The sequence below is a fragment of the Mobula birostris genome, chromosome 26 (genome assembly GCF_030028105.1).
Source record: "Mobula birostris isolate sMobBir1 chromosome 26, sMobBir1.hap1, whole genome shotgun sequence".
NCBI lineage: Eukaryota > Metazoa > Chordata > Chondrichthyes > Myliobatiformes > Myliobatidae > Mobula > Mobula birostris.
In genome coordinates, this window is record NC_092395.1 from 10,435,922 (window position 1) to 10,457,085 (window position 21,164).

General features: G+C 44.5%; 1 protein-coding gene across 4 annotated transcripts in view; it reads left to right on the forward strand.

The window, feature by feature from the left end:
• The window catches only part of LOC140188182 (rho GTPase-activating protein 45-like), a 195,964-nt gene that overhangs the window by 152,772 nt on the left and 22,028 nt on the right, over window positions 1–21,164 (forward strand). For all 4 annotated transcript variants that reach the window (XM_072244192.1, XM_072244189.1, XM_072244190.1 and 1 more), the window contains exons 12-16: window positions 730–867; window positions 4,890–5,080; window positions 9,993–10,156; window positions 13,421–13,522; window positions 20,442–20,540. In XM_072244192.1, coding sequence (XP_072100293.1) covers window positions 730–867; window positions 4,890–5,080; window positions 9,993–10,156; window positions 13,421–13,522; window positions 20,442–20,540 — 694 coding nt within the window. The remainder of the gene's footprint in view (window positions 1–729; window positions 868–4,889; window positions 5,081–9,992; window positions 10,157–13,420; window positions 13,523–20,441; window positions 20,541–21,164) is intronic.

Below are 21,164 nucleotides of genomic sequence, written 5' to 3' on the forward strand. Positions count from 1 at the left end.
GCTTGTGTTCTGCCGAACATGGTGGGCATGCTGTGTTGAGGTGGGAATGTGTGGTGTCACTGGCAGGTCGCTCCCAGCACATCCTTGGGTTGTGTTGGTGATGAACACAAATGATGCTCTTCACTGTATCTTTCGATGTATATTTGATGAACAAATCTGAATCTGAATCCTCTCCTTGCTGGCATTTACTCTCCTCAAGGATCAAGGATGACTTTTATTTGCCATATACATTTACAATGTATTAGGAATTAGCCATGGTATGTTGGTCTGTTGGCATTATGTGCAACAGAAAACAACATACAAAATTACAAAGAATGGAGATTTATTAGAGGCTAAAGTACAGATATGGAATAAAATGTGTGTAAATACATAAATACCAGCATGTATTTACAATGTAAACAGCATTATAAAAAATGCTTTAATGTATTTACTTTGCATTGATGGGGATAAAAGATAGATGGGGGTGAGGGGAGGGCTAACTAGAATGGTTGATCAGATTAACTGCCTGGGTGAAGAAACTTTTAGGATGATGTGAGTTTTTTTTGTTTTAATAACCCTCCAGTAGGGAACTTTAGGAAACGGCAGATTGTAGTGTCCACAATGATTTTCCTGCCTGTTTCTTTGTCCCGGACACATACAAGTCCTGCAGTGATGGTGGACTGCAGCCGATGACCTTTACGTTTAGCTCCTGTCGTTCCTCGTCTAACTGCAGGCATTTGCTCCCCACAGGCCGATGAAGCAGAAGCAACTTACAGAACGTGCATTGCGGACGCCAAGACGCAGAAACAAGAGCTGGAAGATGTGAAAGTGAACGTACTACGGCAGATCCAGGAAGTCATTCGACAGAGTGACCAGACGTTGAAGTCGGTGTGTGTCCCGCCATCCCCTGCAGATTTAGTATCAGTGTTTCCGCTTGGTTGGAAGGAGAAAATATCAATCAAATTAAAATTAAATTTAACATCAAAATATGTAACGACCCACATATACTACCCTGAGATCCATTTTCTTGCAGGTATTTACAGGAAAATAAAGAAATACAATAGAATTTATGCAAAATTATTGCAAGCATAGCATGGTGGTATAACGGCTATCACAACGGTTTACAGAACCAGCGACTCGAGTTCAATTCTCGACGCTATCTATGTGGAGGTTGTATGTTCTCCCTGTGACCGTGTGGGTTTCCTCCTGGGACTCTGGTTTCCTCCCACAGTCCAAAGACATACCGATTGGTAGGTTAATTGGCCATTGTAAATTGTCCCATGATTCGGCTGGTGTTAAATCAGGGGATTGCTGGGCAGCGCGGCTCAAAGGGCTGGAAGGGCCTATTCCGCGCTGTATCTCAAAAAATAAATAAATCGATAAATAGATAAAGACTGACAAACAACCAATACGCAAAAGAAGACCCACTCGTGCAAATAGTTGAAAAAAAATTATACTGAGAACATGAGCTGTAGAGCTCTTGAAAGTGAATCTATAGGTTGTAGAATCAGCTCAAGAGTTGAGGTGAGTGAAGTTATTCTCCCTGGTTCTGGTTCTGGTTCTGATAGTTATAGGGTAATAACTGTTCTTGAACCTGGTGGTGTGGGGCCTATAGCTTCTGTACCTTCTTCCCGCTGTAGCAGTGAGATGAGAGCATGGCCTGGGAATCCCTGATGATGGATGCTGTTTTCATGTGGCAGCTCTCCTTGTAAGTGTGCTCAGTGATGGGGAGCACATTTCCTGTGGTGGACTGGGCCGTACCCTCTACTTTTGATGTAGACCGTAGATCAGGCAGTCACGGGAAGGGAGCATGCTGGTCAGAGTTCGCCCTGGGGGTTAAAGTGTACACCTGCCTGTGTGACAGCACAACAGTGGCACTTCCCACTCCATCTGCCTCTGCTGTCCTGTCCTGTCCTTGTCTAATCTGCTTGCTGCCACTTTGTGTACCTCGGCCTCACAGTCACCAGCCACTTAGTGATGCTTCTGCAGAATGAGTGAAGTCAAATGTAAACAGACAGGGAACGCGTGTGATACCATTGTCAGAATTATCAGTGGCGCGTGGGTATTGACCACACAGTAGGAGGTCAGTAGAGCAGGGTGTTAAAGCATCAAAACCAGATAGGATTTATGTTTATAAATGAAGACATTAAACACTGCAATATGGTAAGGATCCCGACTGAATTTTTTAAATACAGAAGGAGTTCTTTCAACTTATACTGTACGTATGCCAGCTCCAGTAAGCAATCCTAACAATTAAAGTTAAAGATTAAAGTCTATCACGAGCCTTGTGGCCCATCAGGCCGGTACTTATGCAGGTTTCTGTGGCGCGAAGCGACTGAGAGTATGAGACTCCTCCCACCCCTGGATAGGACGCCAGTCTATCGTGAGGTTAACCCCCAGCATTTTTGCCAGTACCCATTCTCAGACGGGTGGACTAATGTGTGGTTAAGTGCCTTGCTGCCTTGGCTGGGGCTCGAACCCACGACCTTCAGATTGCTAGTTCAACGCCCTAACCACTTGGCCACGCGCCACACAACCCTAACAATCCTATTCCTTTACTCTTTCTCCACCCCCATTCCGTATCACAGCGAAAGTGGTGGATACAACCCAGTCCATCACAGACACGGCCCTCCTCACCACTGAGCACGTTTACGTGGAGTGCTGCCACAAAAAAACAGCATCCAGGACCCCATCCATCCAGACCAAGCTCTCCTACAACCGTCAGGCCCCTGAACCAGTGTGGATAACCTCACTCACCACAACACCGAACTGATTCCACAACCTATAGACTCACTTTCAAGGAATCTTCCGCTCATGTTCTCAGTGTTATTTATTGCCATATCGTTACGTGCCGTGTTGTACGACGTAGTGTGGGCACGTTGGCCAAGTGGTTAAGGCATTGGACTAGCTACCTGAAGGTCGTGAGTTCAAGCCCCAGCCGAGGGAACGTGTTGTGTCCTTGAGCAAGGCACTTAATCTCACATTGCTCTGCGACGACACTGGTGCCAAGCTGTATGGGTCCTAATGCCCTTCCCTTGGACAACATCGGTGTCGTGGAGAGGGGAGACTTGCAGCATGGGCAATTGCCGGTCTTCCACACAGCCTTGCCCAGGCCTGCGCCCTGGAGAGTGAAGACTTTCCAGGCGCAGATCCATGGTCTTGCAAGACTAACGGATGTACGATGTAGGTGATCATGGTCTTCCCATGACCATGGTGACCCCAGCCATTATCAATACACTTCAGAGATTGCCTGCCCAGCGTCAGTGGTTGCATAACTAGGACTTGTGATATGCACCAGTGACCATCCACCACCTGCTCCCACGGTTTCACAGGACCCTGATCGGGGGGGGGGGGGGGAACTAAGCAGGTGCTACACTTTGCCCAAGAGTGACCTGCAGGCTGGCGGAGGGAAGGAGTGCCTTACACCTCCTTTGGTAGAGACATATCTCCACCCCGCCATCCAAATTGCCTTCTTTTGCATGTTAATTGATTGTCAGTCTTTTCTTATGTATAGTTGTTTGTTAATTCTATTGTATTTCTTCATTTTCCTGTAAATGCTTGCAAAAATCAGACTCTGAATCAGGTTTATCAGCAATGACATATGTTGTGAAATTTGTTGTTTCGCAGCAGCGGTACAGTGCAATACATAAAATATACTAAAGTTACAATAAGAAATTTGCATTAAAAATTAAATAAGTAGTGCAAAAATAGAGGAAAAGTAGTGAGATCGTGTTCATGGGTTCATTGTCCATTCTGAAATCTAATGGCAGAGGGGCAGAAGCTGTAACTATAACTTAGAGTGTGTGACTGCAGGACGTTGTACCTTCTCACTGATGGTAGAGATGATAGGAGATGAATTTCAGGGTATTATTCAAAGTTTGTGTGCAGTATTCATCCCTGAGATTCGTTTTCCTGCAGCCACAAAACAAAGAAACACCATGGAACCCGTTCGAAGAAAAGATCAAACACCCAACATACAAAAAAAGAACAAAAATGAGTGAAAGTTTCAGAATATAAAACATCCAACCATAGTCACTGTAAATAGTCTTGAAATATGCAGTTTAGTTCAGTTCAGTTTGGCACTGTATCATTCATTGAATGCAGACCGCAGAGCCAGTCTGCCCTGATCAAAATCGTGCAAAATAGCAATCAAAAAAGGAGTAACCGGAAATTGAGAATACATACTATATAACATGAACTGCGGAGTCCTAAAAATGAGTACAATCCACAAACAGCGCTGATCAAACCTTGTCCAAGACTCAAGACCCCTGCACCTCCCTCTGCAGCGAGCGAGAGGGAGACTTGTCAAACATAGGTAGATGGCGCTGAACACCCGCTCACCTTCTGCTCTCATCCTCATTGATTTCAATCTCGCTCGACTCCTTAATCGACGAGTTGGTAGAGATTTGGAACCGGTTGTGGGTCTGGCATTAGGCCGCACATTCCATTCCCAGTCTCGCTCTCAGCCCTGCCGAATTCCCTCAGAGACAGCAACAGCGACAGATCGCTCAGTCGGCCCAAAATTACCTGATTGAAATGTAAATGACAGGCTCCAATCACACACAGATCAGTAGCAGAGGTATATTTAAAATAAGTAGTTTCATGGGCTATCTTCAGGACTTGGCCAATAGTCGCATTGGTCACTGGTGCTATCTTGCCAAAATCTGGTAACTTTGATAATAAATTTACTTTGACTTTGGCTTTGATAGCCTTGCAGTTTATATTTCTTCGAGTGTCTAACCAGTCCCCTTTTGAAACCCCTGAATGACTGTGTTTCCCCTGGGATTTTCAGATTCTACCTCCTTGGTAAAAATGGGATTGTCATTATCTGTTCATGCTATTTTCCAGTGCTTCAAGACGAAATCCAAATTCTGCCCACTTTGTACTGACCTCTCTGTTGGAATTTTCAGGCCACCATCTCCTACTACCAGATGATGCACATGCAGACGGCCCCTCTTCCAGTGCACTTTCAGACCCTGTGTGAGAGTAGCAAGCTTTACGACCCCGGCCAGCAGTACGCATCCTACGTCAAGGACCTGCAGATGGAGGCTGAGACTGAAACACATTATGATTTTGAGTCCTATTTATCACAGACGACCTGGTATGTACCTGTTTGTTTATTTATTCATTCATTGGGATTCAGTGCGGAGTCAGCCCTACTAGCCCTTCGAGCCGTGCCACTCAGCAATTCCCCAATTTAACGCTAGCCTAATCACAGGATAATTTGCAGTGACTAATTTGCCTACCAACTGGTAGGTCTTTTGGACTGAGGGAGGAACCCGGAGCACCCAGAGGAAACGCATGCGGTCACAGGGAGAACGTACAAGATCCTCACAGGCAGCGGGGGGAATTGAACCCAGGTCGCCTGTACTGTAAAGCGTTGTGCTAACCACTACACTACCGTGCTACTCCAAAGACCTCGCAGTGCGTTTCTTTTGACTCTGCCACTTGCAGGAGAGGGACTTACGAAAAGCCATAAGTGTAGAAGACTATAAGACAGAGAAGAATCAGGCCATTCGGCCCATCATCTGTGCTCCTCCATTTGATCATGGCTGATTTATTATCCCTTTCAACCTCATTCTGCCTTCTTCTCTGACTTGCTCCTTTCACTCGTTCTCAGACGTGGTCAGTGCTGGTCGTACCTACAACAAAACTCTTGCTAATTTGGCAAGTCTGGGTCTTTGATATTCTGGTCTATCAAATATACTTCAAAGCACTTTTACCTGGAACATGGAACATGGAGCACTACAGTGTGGTACAGGCCATTCGGCCCACAATGCCAATGCTGTACTAGCCTTTTAACCCACTCTGAGATCAATCGAACCCTTCCCTTCCACACGGCCCTCCCTTTTCTATCATCCATGTACCTCTCTGAGAGTTTCTTAAATACAGTGGATTCCAGTTAATTGGGACACACCAGGGTTAGTACATTTTGGCCCAATTCAGCAGTAGCCCCAATTAGCCGGTTTCATAGAAATTGTTATAAAGGTATAACATAGACTAACTACCATTCAACTTAGTAGCAAATTATGTATTTAAATGAAATACAGAACAAATTAGAACACTCTCAATGCTACTACAGTACTATAAAATTGCGCAACACACACAAATTGCTGGAGGAACTCAGCAGGCCCGGCAACACCTATGGAAAAGGGTAAACAGTCGACGTTTCAGGCCGAGACCCTTCATCAGGACTGGAGAGAAAAGATGAAAAGTCAGAGTCAGAACGCGGGGGGAGGAGAGGAAGAAATATAAGGTAGTAGGTGATAGGTGAAATAGGGTGGGGGGGGTGAAGTAAAGAGCTGGGAAGTTGATTGGTGAAAGAGACACAGGACTGGAGAAGGGGGAATCTGATAGGAGAGGACAGAAGACCAGGGAAGAAAGGGAAGAGGGAGGAGCACCAGAAGGAGGCGATGGGCAGGTAAGGAGAGAAGGTGAGAGGGGGAAATGGGAATGGGGAATGGTGAAGGAGATGGGGATGGTGGGGCATTACTGGGAGCCTGGGAAATCGGTGCTCATGCCATCAGGTTAGAGACTACCCAGATGGAATAAAAAGTGTTGTTCTTCCAGCCTGAGTGTGACCTCATCATGACGGTAGGAGAGGCCGTGGGCTGATATGTCAGAATGGGAATGGGAAGTAGAATTAAAATTGGTGACTACTGGGAGATCGCGCTTTTTCAGGTTTGGTAAATTCAGGAAAAGCTCAGTAATTGTTAAACAGAAGCCTTATTTAACAATGGGCTGAGTGAAGAAAAAGCATTTCAGGATGTATATTGTATACATTTCACGGACATTAAATGTACCTTTGAACCTTTGCAGTTTATTAATCATAGGTGCTAGTTAAGTCAGAACCGTCTCTGTTTTATGTTTCTTCATTCAATGACACCCTGAATCTTGGAGAGGTGCTTCTCTTCTCAGAGTGTTTTGTTTCAGGGGAGTGTAACAGCAACTTGAAATGAAATGGACAGTGAGTATCACCTTCTGCTACTGTGTGAGTTTAGAACCCAAGGTAGCTTTGGATTGGGAAAGGCCTTCAGATTCAGCAACCCATCTTCTAGTCACAGATCAAGTCTGAACACAGGACACTACAGCATGGGCCCATGATGTTGTACTGACTTTTTAACCCTTCCTTCCCACATAGCCCCCCATTTTCCTATCATCCAAGTACCTATTTAAGAGTTTCCATAAGTCCATAAAAACAGAATTAGGCCATTTGGCCCATCGAGTCTGCTCCTATCGAGCCCCAATCTCCTTCCTTGCTGCTATATCTCTTCAGGCCCTGACCAATGAAGAATATATCAATCTCTGCCTTAAATATACATAAAGACTTGGCCTCCACAGCTGCCCGTGGCAAAGAATTCCACAGATTCACTCGGGTAAAGATACGCATTCTAAAAGGACATCCCTCTATTCTGATGTTGTGTCCTCTAGTCTCAGATGCTCCCACCATGAGCAACATCCTTTCCACATCCGCTCTATCAAGACCTTTCACCACTGGATAGGTTTCAATTAGATCACCCTTCACCCTTCTAAATTCCAGTCAACACAGGCCCAGAGCCATCAGACACTCTTCAAATGACAAGCCATTCAATCCTGGAATCATTTTGAGAATCTCCATCAAACCCTGTCCAGCTTCAGCGCATCCTTTCTAAAATAAGGGGCCCAAAACTGCTCACAATACTCCAAGTGATGCCTCACTACTGCTTTATAAAGTCTCAACATTACAACCTTGCTTTATATTCCAGTCCTCTTTAAATGAGTGTTCTCATTGCGCTTGTCTTCCTCACCACAGACTCAACCTGCAAATTAACCGTCAGGGAATCCTGCACAATGACTCCCAAGTCCCTTTGTACCTCAGATTTTTGTAGTCTCTCTCCATGTAGAAAATAGTCAACACTTTAATTTCTTCTACCAATGTGCATGACCATACACTTCCCGGCACTGTATTCCATCTGCCATTTCTTTGCCAATTCTCCTAAACTGTCTTAAGTCCTTCTGTAGTCTCTCTACTTCCTCAAAATTACCTGCCCCTGCACCTATCTTCATATCGACTGCAAACTTTGCAACAAAGCCATCAATTCCATCGTCCAAATCATTGACATATTGCGTAAAAGGAACTGAACACAATACTCCAAGTGTGGTTGTTAGGCAATTTCCTTTTCCACACAAGACTCAGACCCAGGTATTCGTTAGGAGACTCTTTATTTACGTGACATGGAGAGCTGTCCCTCCTGAGATTAACAGCTCTACTTAACAGTCAGTACATGCACCCTCTTTATGGTTTGTTCAACAGTTCCATATTTGGTATCGTTCTAAGCAACCTAGAGGGAAAACACCTAAATCACGTAGCCTCGTGGTCTACAACTGTAGGCCAGAGTGCGTCATCATGAATTTTTATATCTATAGCAGTAGGTTAAAGGGCAACAGCACATAATCTTATTTCTACAGCAGTAGGGCAGAGGGCAGCACCACAATTTTCTGCCGATCCAGGCATTAAGCAATACAGACACACAATTCTATAGTCTCGCAAAGGTATTTACCCGACCCAGTTGGCCAAAATCCTCCTCCAGGGTTTTATAGAGCTGCAATATTACCTCATGGCTCTTAACTCAATTCCCCGTCTAATAAAGGCTAACATGTGATACACCTTCCTAACCACCCCATCAACTTGCAACCTTTTCAACTGCTTCCACTAAACCTGTTGTTTCCATGAAATAAAGGCATTGAAGTTTTCTCTGACCCATCAGTGCCAGGTGGTTTACAGAGGAAGTCCTGCTGAATCATAACCAGCCCGTCAGCGTTAAAAATGCCCAACTTTTCCCTTTAATTGTTTAAAGTTCTGATGTATTTTCTTCACATTTCAGGCATTTTTTTCCTTTGCAGCAGACACAAAATGCTGGAGGAACTCAGCAGGTCAGGCAGCGTCTATGGAAATGAATAAACAGTCAATGTTTCAGGCCAAATCCCTTCGTCAGGACTGGAAAGGAGGGGAAAAGATGCCAGAATAAAAAGGTTGGGTGATGGGAAGGGGGACAAGCTGGAAGGTGACAGGTGTACCCAGGTGGGCGGGAAAGGTGAAGGGCTGGAGAGGAAGGAATCTGATAGGAGAGGAGAGTGGACTGTAGAAGAAAGGAAAGGGGAAGGGCACCAGGGGGAGGTGATAGGCAGGTGAGAGGCCTGAGTGGAGAATGGAAGAACAGAAAAGGAGAGGGGAAGAGAGAAAAATAAATTACCGGCAGGAGAAGTCGATATTCATGCCATCAGCTTGGAGTCTAACCAGAAGGAACATGGGATGTTGCTCCTCCATCCTGAGAGCGACCTCATTGTGGCAAAAGTGGAGGTCATGGACCGATCTGTTGGAACGGGAATTGGAATGGAAAGTGGAAATTAAAATGCTTGGCCACCGGGTAATTCCACTTTACTCGGATGGAGCTGAGGGGCTAGGCAAAGCTTTATGTCAGGTCTCACCAGTGCAGAGGGGCACCAGGTACACTCGATGCCCCCAGTAGGTTTGTTGTTTTTATTTTATTCTCAGCACTTGGGAGTGGCACAGCAGCGCAGAAGTTAGCACAACACTATCACAGTGCCAACGACCCAGCCTCACTTTCACCACTGTCTGGCGCATTAACCAGACACCATAGCAACAGCAGCTGCTAGAGGAACTCAATCAGTTAAGCATCGTCTGTGGAAAGAGAAGCCAATCAACGTTTCAGGACAATAACACTGAATCAGAAACATCTCTGACTGGCTGAGTTCTTCTGACGTTTCCGTTTCTTGTTTCTGGTCTGACATCTTCAGATTTTCCCCCCACCCCCCCCCGGCGCTGTGATCCTTTACCACAGGGATCTCCTGCCCTTTAAAACTGTCTTCAAAACTAGCTAGTCTCCCCTTTGAAGTTACAAATATTTTGAGAGTTACTCAATTATAATTGCTGTGAATAATATCAAGTTTTACTCTTTTTGAAATGCTGGTGCAGCGATGTATCTAAAGACACAGTTATCCTCATTTTGCAGGTCCCCCCATGTGAGGGCCCGTAAGGGTAGCTTCAACACTCAGGACTTTCCTCCGAACACGTCAAACGAGGTTCCGAGCCAGACGTCCACAGATGAGCCAGGCAGCCCAGAGGGTACCCTGACCCAGAAGGAGGTGCGGGGTGGAGGCCTCCCTGAGAGAAGAGGTAAGTCGTAATAACCAGGTGTAAACTGTGCTGACACTGCGCTTTATAGAATTGATAAAACTCAGTACGAGTGGGTCGCCTAGGACGGGGAAGAGGCAATATTGCTTTAAACAGAATGGCTGTAAATTTCAAAAAGTTCCAAGTTCAAAGTAAATTTATTATTTATTACCATATATCACCTTTGGATTCATTTTCTTGTGAGCTACTGCGGTAAATACAAAGAAATCAATGAAACTCCGTGGACAACAATGTTAACGTATCAGGTAGCTTGATGCTATTACAGCTTGGGGCGTTCCAGACTTTGGAGTCCAATCCGGTGCTGTTTGATAAGGAGTCTCCGGACATCCTCCCTGTGGAATGTGTGGGTTTTCTCCGGGTGATCCACTTCTCTCCCACATTCCAAAAACGTACTGGGTAGGTTAATGACTTGGCCGCCGCAGCCGGCTGTGGCAATGAATTCCACAGATTCACCATCCTCTGGTTAAAGAAATTCATCCTCATCTTCTTTCTAATGTACGTCCTGCGAATGTGAGGCTGCTCTCTCTGGTCCTAGACTCCCCCACCATAGGAACCATCCTCTCAAAATCCTCTGGTCCTTTCAACATTCAAAAGGTGACCTAGCTGCTTGCAAAGATAGATCATCTTTGTAAGCAGCTAAGTCAGAAGAAATAGCATTTCCCACCATTAAATTTACATCTTCCTGAAAGCAATTCCCATCAAACTCTGTAACAAAGGAAGAATCCTCAGATTTGCTTGTGGTTTGTGGTCAGTAACTTTCACTGCACTGAACACTTCATGCACACTTTGGCAGAAGGGGCTTTTCCAAGTTTGGAGTAAGGCCTTGGAAGTCCAGTCACATAGGGGAGGAAGGTAAGATGTCCGGCCCACAAATTGTTGGGAAAGAAATACTTGGTGGTTCTACTTGCCTTAGCCAGCTATCAAAAACTAAACATCGTTCCAGTTATGTTTCTAAAGAGTCATTTGAAAATGATTCAAAATTTAATTGAACTTTAAATAAAAACTTATCTTTAAAAAAGTAAAGCATTTTAAAACATTTAAATAAATACAAACAATTAAATGAAATATGATCGCTAATAACTTAATCCCTCACAGCCATTCTTCTCCATTGAAATCAGTGGAGAGTAATTCCTAACCTGATGTTGCATCACGTATGATGGAGACTTGCCAGAGCTTCAAATGCTGGAGTGCATTTGGTGAAATCCAGCTGAGAGCAAGTTCTGGGTTTGTGCGTTTGAGCATGCTTGTGTGGAAATCTGAACTCCCGGCCTCTTACACAGGAAAAGGAGCATCCTGCAATATTTGTCCCACTCTATGTCATCTCATTCCCAAAAAGGAACTGTGAGGATCATCCAATCTACAACTTGTTATTAATGTACACAGGAGCTTCTGCAGATGCCGGAAATCTTAAGCAAGGTCCTGACGAAGAGTCTCGGCCTGAAAAGTCGACAGTTTATTCCCCCCTCCCCCCCCCCCCTCGATAGATGGTGCATGACTTGCTGAGTTCCTCCAGAATTTTGTGTGGGTTGCTAGACGCAGTTTGAGTCTTTGTGTGGCACAGTGGCTTAGCAGTTAGTGAAATGCTACTGTAGGGCCAGCAACCAGGCTTCAATTCCGCTGCCGTCTGTAACCGTGAGGGTTTCCTCCAGGTGCTCTGGTTTCCTCCCACATTCTAAGCAATTATGTGTTAGCTCGGATTAGCAAGCTGAGATCATGCCGGAAGTATGGTGACACTTGAGGGCCATCCCCAGCACATCCTAGGATTGTGTTGGTTGTTGGCGTAAATGATGCATTTCACTGTATGTCTTGATGTACTTGTGACAAATAAAGCTAATCTTTATTTTGCAATTGTCAGGAGGATATACTCCCTCTCTGATAATCAGTTCTGGGTGCTGAGCATCAATATAAATAACGCGATTATATTTGGAAAACATTGAAATACGCTTCTCTCTCCTGAGAGTTATGTGCTGATATCGAGAGAGTAGTGTTAATTGAAGAAACAAGATTTCAGCTGTTCTGACATTATTCACCACCCAGACTTTCATGCTGGGATGGTACCACCACAGACACAAAGCTCTGAGGGGCTGGCTCAGAAGATGATACGCTGTGTAACCTTATTTTGATATTCAAATTGAAATGAATTAAAGGTGGTGACAAATCTGGAAGGAGACTGAAAATCTGGCTGAATATAACAAAAAACCCTTACTCAATGTCAGAAAGATCAAGGAGCTGATAATTGACTTAAGGAGAAGGAAACCAGAGTTTCGTGAGCTAGTCCTCATTGGAATATCAGAGGTGGAGAGGGTCAGCAACTTTAAATTCCTTGGTGTTGTTAGTTCAGAGGACTTGTCCTGGGCCCAGTACGAAAGAGGAATTACAAAGAAAGCATGGCAACACTTCTGCTTAGGAGTTTTCAAAGATTTGGCGTGACATCTAAAACTTCAACAAACTTCTATAGATGAGTAGCGGAGAATATATTGACTGGCTGCATTGCGGCCTGGTATGGAAACAGGAATGCCTTTGAATGGAAGATCTTACAAAAAGTAGTGGATATGTCCAGTCCATCACTAGTAAAGCCCTCCTCACTACTGAGCACATCTACATGAAACGTTGTCACTGGAAACAGCATCCATCATCAGGGGACCCCCACCACCCAGGCCATGCTCTCTTCTCGCTGTTGCCACCAGGAAGAAGGTACAGGGGCCTCAGGCCTCACACCATCAGGTTCTGGAACAGTTATTACCCCTCAACCATCAGGCTCCTGAACCAAAGAGCATCTTCACTCAACTTCACTTGCCCCATCATTGAATTGTTCCAACAATCACTCAACTCACTTTCAAGGACTCTTCATCTCATGTTCTTGATACTTATTACGAATTTATTTATTATTTTAATTATTTCTTTCTTTTTTTATTTGCACAGTTTGTTGTCGTCTGTAAAGTGGTTGAAAGCCCAAGTTGGGCAGTTTTTCACTGATTCTGTTACTGTTCTATAGATTTATTAAGTATGCCTACAAGAAAGTGAATCTCAGGGTTGTATAAGGTGACATATAATAATAAATTTACTTTGAATGTTGGATGGAAGGATTAGAACATGAGGCTGATTTAAATGAACCATTTGAAAGTGTACAGCATTGTTTTCCACTTGTGAAAGCATTGAGAGATAATGATGATGGTTTCTGTATGAGGATGCCAAGTGCTGGAGTCACATCTGTGAATAACTCAGTAAGATGTTTGGTCCTTTCAGGGGTTCGAAGTCATCAGGTGCACAGGTCCTGGCCCACGACCATGAGTGACACCGAGAGTGTGGGTGGAGGAAATAGCCTGGATTCTCCCTCTTCCACCTCAGGTTGGTTTAGCAAACCTACGGAGAACATTCACAAAGACAAACTGAATCGGAATAGGATATTGTTATTAATTGTTATTTGATTTAGAAACCAGAGCCAAACTGAAACATTTGAGACCCTGAGGGTACATGCAGAGAGAGTGCTTTCTCCTGTGGGAGAATCAAGACTTAAGCGTCACTGTTTAAAGCGAGGCAAAGATGAAGCACATTTTTTGCCGAGTTTTTAAATACAGTACCGTGCAAAAATCTTAGGCAGACGTGTGTGTGTGTATGTATATACAGAAAGAGAGAGAGAGCTAGGGTGCCTAAGACTATTGCACAGTACTGTATTTTGCAATGTGGAGCAGATAGTGAGCTTGTAAATATGGCGAGAGCAAAGGATGTTGTGAATAATGAGGGTGGAGTGCTGTGGGAGGGGTGTGGGACAGGTGGCAGAGGAGGAGTGCCTGGGGTAGATGCACCCAGCCCTGAGGCACCAGGCAAGGTCGTTTGGTTGAAAGTAATTGGCTTATTGATCATTACAGAATGTCTCTCTGGTGCTTCCGGCTCCCTCCCCTCTCCCTTCCCCTTTTCCCAACCATGATTCCTCTCTCCCTGCCCGCTTCCCACTGTCAGTCCACAACAGAGACCCATATCAGAATCAGGTTTATCATCACTCACATATGTCATGATTTTTTTTTCAACAGCAGTACGGTGCAATACATAAAATTACTACAGGACTGTGCAAAAGCCTTAACCGCCCTAGCAGTATACATGTGCTTTTCCACAGTACTCTATATTTAAGGCAAAGGTTGTATTTATTATTGTCGGTACATATATTGTGCACAATCCATAGGCATTGTTTCATTACACAGTGCATTGAGATAGTACAATAGAAAACAATAACAGAATGCAGAATGAAGTGTTACAGTTACAGAGAACATGCAGGTAGACAATAAGGCGCCAGGCCATAACAAGGTAGACTATGAGGTCAAGAGTCCCATCTTATTGTACTAGGGAACCATTCAATAATTTTATAACAACGGGATAGAAGCATTTCTTGATGCTGGTGGTACGTGCCTTTTAATTTTCTACCCAAAGGGAAGGGGGAGAAAGAAAGAATGTCCGGGGTGGGTGGGATCTTTGATTATTCTGGCTGCTTTACTGAGGCACTGAGAAGTACAGACAGAGTCCATGGAGGGGAGTCTGGTTTCCATGATGTGCTGAGCTGTGTCCACAACTCTCTGCAGGTGGCAGAGCAGTTGCCGTACCAAGCTGCGATACTCCATCCTATTCTATGGTGAAGAAGGTGGGAATGCAGAAATTAGGTTACAGCTGGATCAGTCTAATTTATTAAATAGTGAAGTTGGCTTGAAGGGACAGTAACCTGACTCCTGCTCCTGATTCATGCTTGACTTATTCAGCTTTATTTCTCTATGTCTTCACTTCCTACTGCTCGTTCGAAGCACATTGTTCTGCCAGGGCCGGGTGATTCAAAACTCAGGCTTTCGTGCTTCTACACAAGATCGTTAAGAAAAGCACTTCCTTGGGCTGAACCCTTGTGGATGACCCCAAGGTCCGTGATGCCCTCTTGTCTTGGAATCCACCTGCTGCTTGCCAAGGCTCAGCATAGAGTCACAGAGCGGAACAGCATGCTTACAGAAAAAACCAGTCCGTGCCAACCACAGTGGCCACCCACCCAGTCCCCATTTCCTGCCTTTGCACCATAACCCTTTCTGCCCTACCTCTCCGTCTACCTATACAAGTGCTTCTTCAATAATACTTCCTGTGACACACCGTTCTGTATACTCACCACCCTCTGTGTGACTCTGAAAAGAGTGTTTCAAAGCGACATCTAAAGGCAACGCAGGACACTTTGTGCTGGATTTACACAGGTGAAGGTTAGGGTCAGGCTCACAGCTGGATGGGCAAATAAATATGGGCTGGTATGAATTGTTCAAATAAGTACGTCCTGGTACAAATTGTTCTAAAACAGTTCCTTTCTGTGCAGCCTGATATGGGACAGAATTGCTGAAAGTACTCAGCAGGTCAGAATGCATCAATGGTGAGTGTGAGGAGGGGAGAGAGAGAGAGAGAGAGAATGATAGAAACATAGAAAACCTACAGCACAATACAGGCCCTTCAGCCCACAAAGCTGTGCCGAACATGTCCCTACCTTATAACTACCTAGGCTTACCCATAGTCCTCTATTTTTCTAAGATCCATGTACCTATCCAGGAGTCTCTTAAAAGGCCCTGTCATATCCACTTCCACCACCGCTGCTGGCAGCCCATTCCACGCACTCACCATTCTCTGCATAAAAAAACTTAGCCCTGACATCTCCTCTGTACCTACTTCCAAGCACCTTAAAAATATGCCCTCTTGTGCAGGCCATTTCCCCACATGATGGGGAGAGAGAGCAAGAGAGAGTATGTGCCTGTGAGAAAGAGAGAGGGAATGTCTCTGAGAGAGAGAGAGAGAGAGAGAAAGAGAGAGACTGTGTGGGAGAAAGAAAGAATGTATTGAGTATAAGAGCTGGAATGTTATGATGAGGTTGTATAAGGCATTGGTGAGGCCGAATCTGGAGTATTGTGTTCAGTTTTGGTCACCAAATTACAGGAAGGATATTAATAAGGTTGAAAGAGTGCAGAGAAAGTTTACAAGGATGTTGCCAGGACTTGAGAAACTCAGTTGCAGAGAAAGGTTGAATAGGTTAGGACTTTATTCCCTGGAGCGTAGAAGAATGAGGGGAGATTTGATAGAGGTATATAAAATTATGATGGGTATAGATAGAGTGAATGCAAGCAGGCTTTTTCCACTGAGGCAAGGGGAGAAAAAAACCAGAGGACATGGGTTAAGGGTGAGGGGGGAAAAGTTTAAAGGGAACATTAGGGGGGGCTTCTTCACACAGAGAGTGGTGGGAGTATGGAATGAGCTGCCAGACGAGGTGGTAAATGCGGGTTCTTTTTTAACATTTAAGAAAAACTTGGGCAGATACATGGATGGGAGGTGTATGGAGGGATATGGTCCGTGTGCAGGTCAGTGGGACTAGGCAGAAAATGGTTCGGCACAGCCAAGAAGGGCCAAAAGGCCTGTTTTCTGTGCTGTAGTTTTTCTATGGTTTCTATGGTGTGGGAGAGAGAGTCAGTGAGTGAGAGAGTGAGAAACAATGTGAGAAAGAGAGAATGTGAGTAAGAGAAAGAGAAGGTGTGTGTGCGTGTGACAAAGAGAGACTGAATAAACGTGTTAGGTTTGTCAGACCTGGACAAATTATAAAATTTCAAAAACACGATGAAGAGCAAAAGGGAAGGTTTGCGATACAGCATTAAACCATAGAAACCATAGAAAAACTACAGCACAGAAACAGGCCTTTTGGCCCTTCCTGGCTGGGCTGAACCATTTTCTGCCTAGTCCCACTGACCTGCACACAGACCATACCCCTCCATACACCTCCCATCCATGTATCTATCCAATTTATTCTTAAATGTTAAAAAAGAACCCGCATTTACCACCTTGTCTGGCAGCTCATTCCATACTCCCACCACTCGCTGTGATGGATGTTGGAAGTTTAACATTAAAATGGTGTTGGAAAGACTTATAAGGTCAGGTACAGATACGTCTGTGGAGAGAGAGAGAGAGAGAGAAAGAGCAAAGAGATTTAATCCCTCATCATGAAAAATCTGAAATATTAACTCTGATTTTGTTCTGTACAAACATTCCTGATATGATGAATATCTTCAGCATTTTTTGCTTTTGTCAATTCCAGCATCTGCAGTTTTGTTTTTCAGTCTCACTCCTGATGTGAGAGGAGTCGGTTATAATCCCTCCACTGTAGCAAATCTCCACAGAGGTTCGGTTCCTCTTCATGCAGTGTCCATGGTGAAGTGATGGCCAAGTATCCACTAATGACATTTAAAATCACTGTGATGACCATCATCACAGCTTGTCACACCAGACAGTCAGCCGCTCTAGTGTTGTTTGGTTGATGTTGAGCAGGTCAGTGGCAGCTAAATCAGGTGAGAGTGGGCAGTTGCGCAGAACGTGTTCGATGTTCTGCAACCTTTCGCCACACTCACAGGATTCGCTGGTCTTTAAACCCCACTTCACCATATTGTCTCCCGTCCCACAAACTCCCGCTCTTGCTCCATTGAGAGTGCACCACTTCCGTCTGTCAAGCAGTGCCCCGTCTGGTAACATTTCTGTGGGGTCTGGCACTGTATTGTTTGGTGGGGTTCTGGCTTCTGTTTGTTGCCAGAGGTCAATCCTGTGTGTTTGGGGGGATGTTCTGTGCGGTAGTTCCTCCACTGTAGCAAAACTTTTCCTCAATTTTAGGTGATTGGAAACTGGCACATGATGGTGTAGTGGGTGCCGTGCATCTGAGTTCTGTTTACCTTTTTCAATTTTTGTTGTAGTGTGTCTTCAGATCTCTGGGGGAGCAATGCCTGCAAGTCAGTAAATTATGTTGGTGGGTGTGGGGCGCAGTGTGCCCGTGATTATTCGGCAGGCTTCGTTAAGCAACAGGTCTATTTTCTTCGCATGGGTTGATCTGCCCCACACAGGTGCACAGTATTCTGCAGGTGCATAGCAGAGTGCTAGGGCAGTTGATCTCAGTGTGTGAGCATTAGCTCCCCATTTCGTGCCTGCTAATTTTTCTCAAGAGAGAATTGCGAGAACCTGCTTTCCGTTTCAAATGTTTTTATTGTGAAGCAACATCTGCTTAACCACAACCGACAATGTCCTAAAGTACAATGCCTCTTTTTTCTTTTCTTTCTTATAACAACATAATGGAAGTCAAATGAATGTATGCATAGTAAACAAGTAAAAAGCAAAGGAAACCCTACCACCCTGTCTCCTTTCCCCTTCCCAGCCCTCCCCTCCCCTTACCCCTCCCGTATGTGCTGTTTAGGTCCTACCTCCCCCCACACTTAGTTCAGCTGTCGGTCTCTTCTAGATACAACAGTAATTGTTGCCAGATTTTTTCAAATTCCTTGAGTCTGTCCTTGATAACGTACCGTATCCTCTCTAGATGCAGAGTATCCATTAATACAGCCAGCCATTGTCTGAGTGATGGAGTTTCCTCCTTTTTCCAGAACATCAGTACAAGTTTCTTTCCATTAAGTATGCCGTAGGTCAGGAGTTGTTGCTGGGTAGCCTGGAATTTATTTGACCTCGCAGAAGTTCCAAAAATTATTAAAATGGGGTCTGATATTATCTGTACCTTTAGTACCTTCGAGAGGACCTCAAATATTTGCTTCCAATACTCTTGTATCCTGGGACGTAAAGCATAACTATATAACAAATTTTCCTCCGAGGATTTGCATTTCTCACACATTGGGGACACCTTTGGGAATATTTTATGAATCCTTACTTTTGAGTAATGTAGTCTATGTAGAATTTTAAATTGTATTAAACAATGCCTGGCATTGATGGAAGAGGAGTTAACTTACTCCAAAGCCTCATTCCAACGAGAGCCAACTTTCCCTCGGAGTTTTTGGATGTGGGTGGCAAATGAGAGCGTCCTATCCAGTGTCACGCCCAGGTAAATTGGAGTTGGGTGGTGTTCGAGCTCCTTCCCACACCAGAAGATCTTGAGTTTCCGAGCTGCTTCTCGATCCCTCAGGTGGAATGCACACACTTGAGTTTTTGATGGATTTGGGTTCAGAGACCATTTTTCAAAATACTGCTTCATTGCTTCGAGGACTGCTGTAAGTCATACTTCAACTTCTTAGAAGGAGTTAGCTTGTGTTGCTGTGCATAGGTCGTCTGCAGAGATAAACCTGTGTGTGTTAGGAAAGGTTGGTTGGTCATTTGTGTAAACATTAAATAGTAGAGGTGCCAGGACTGATCCCTGTGGTAGTCCGTTCTTTTGTGGATGCCACCTACTCTTAATTCCATTCATTTCTACATAAAATCTGCGATTTTCTAGGAGGCTTCTTATTACTTTGACTGTGGTTTCATTCTTTAATATTTTAGATAATTTCAGTAGAAGGCCTCTGATTCACAGTGTCGTATGCTGCTGTTAAGTCAGTAAATACTGCCCCTGTAACTTGTCATATTTCAAAGCCATCCTCAATATACTGGGTTAAGTTCAGGACTTGACAGCAGCAAGAGTGGCCTGGCCTGAACCCAGCTTGGTCCGGTGTTAGAATCCTTGACACGAGCAGCTAATGTATGATTTGAACAACAAAATTTGGTGTAAAGTAACCCAAGCTATCAACATAGCTCCATGTTGGGACATACATTCAGTGGCCACTCACTAAGTACACCTGTACACCTGCTCATTACTGTAAATATCTAATCAGCCAATCATGTGGCAGCAACTCAAAGCATGCAGACACGGTCAAGAGGTTCAGCTGTTGTTCAGAACAAACATCAGAATGGAGAAGAAATGTGATCTAAGTGACTTTGACCGTGGAATGATTGTTGGTGCCAGATGGGGTGGTTTGAGTATCTTCGAAACTGCTGATCTCCTGGAATTTTCACGCACAGCAGTCTGGAGTTTACAGAGAATGGCGCAACCCCCCCCCCCAAAAAAAAACATACTGAATGGCAGTTCTGTCATTGAAAACTCCTTTTTAATGAGAGAGGTCAGACTGGTTTAAGCAGTGGCAGTAACTCCAATTACCACATGCTATAATAGTGGTGTGCAGAAGAGCATCTCTGAACACTCAATACATTGAACCTTGAAGTGGATGGGCAGCAGAATATACACTGTGGCCACTTTATTAGGTACAGGAGATAGCTAATAATCCTGTATGAGTTTAATTTCTTTAAAGACATTAAGTTCACCAACAGCCACAAATACACTGGTAACATTATAAAGGTTAGATTCCAGAATTTTCAGATGCATATTTTTATCTGTTACCCTTGATTAAAAATATATGTATTTACAAATAATTCAACGTTATCAGCAAAGCCATGTCTCTGTTCTTTGGATCCACAGGTGATTTCGTTCGAAAGTTGCCCAGTATTCCTTCCTCTGGAACCATGTCTAACAGTGAGGACGTGGAGGATAAAGACAGCAGCACAAACTTTGAGCAAAGTAAGTTAAGTAACATTTAGTTCGGAGGCCCAGTGAGAAAACTTGGATTATACCGTATTTGTGAAAAGCCAAGGTCATTGGCAAATGTGAGAGGTCACAGAAAATGTTCTGCAGATGCTGGACATCTTGGAGCAACACACACAAAATGCTGGAGGAACTCAGCAGGTCAGGCAGCATCTTTGGAGAGGAATAACCCACTCAGGTTGGAAGGACAACATCTCCAACTAAATGTCATGAACATCAATTTCCCTAACTTCTGGTAATTACTCCAAATCCCTTCTTCTCTCTTTTGCTACTCCCCACTCTGCTTACTCTCTCGTCACTTCTCCTCAGCTGCCCATTACCTTTTCCTCCCCTGTCTCCCATGGCCCATAGTCCTCTCCTATTAGATTCCTTCTTCTTCAGGCCTTTACCTCTTCCACCTATTTCCTCTCAGCTTCCTACTTCATCTCCTCTCTCCCGCCTACCCTCCTTCCCTCTCACTTGGTCTCACCTATCTCCTGTCAGCTTGAACTCCTTCTCCACCTTCCCACTATCTTATTCTATCTTCTTCCCCCTTCCTTTCCAGTCCTGATGAAGGGTCTCAGCCCAAAACGCCGACTCTTTATTCCTCTCCATAGATGC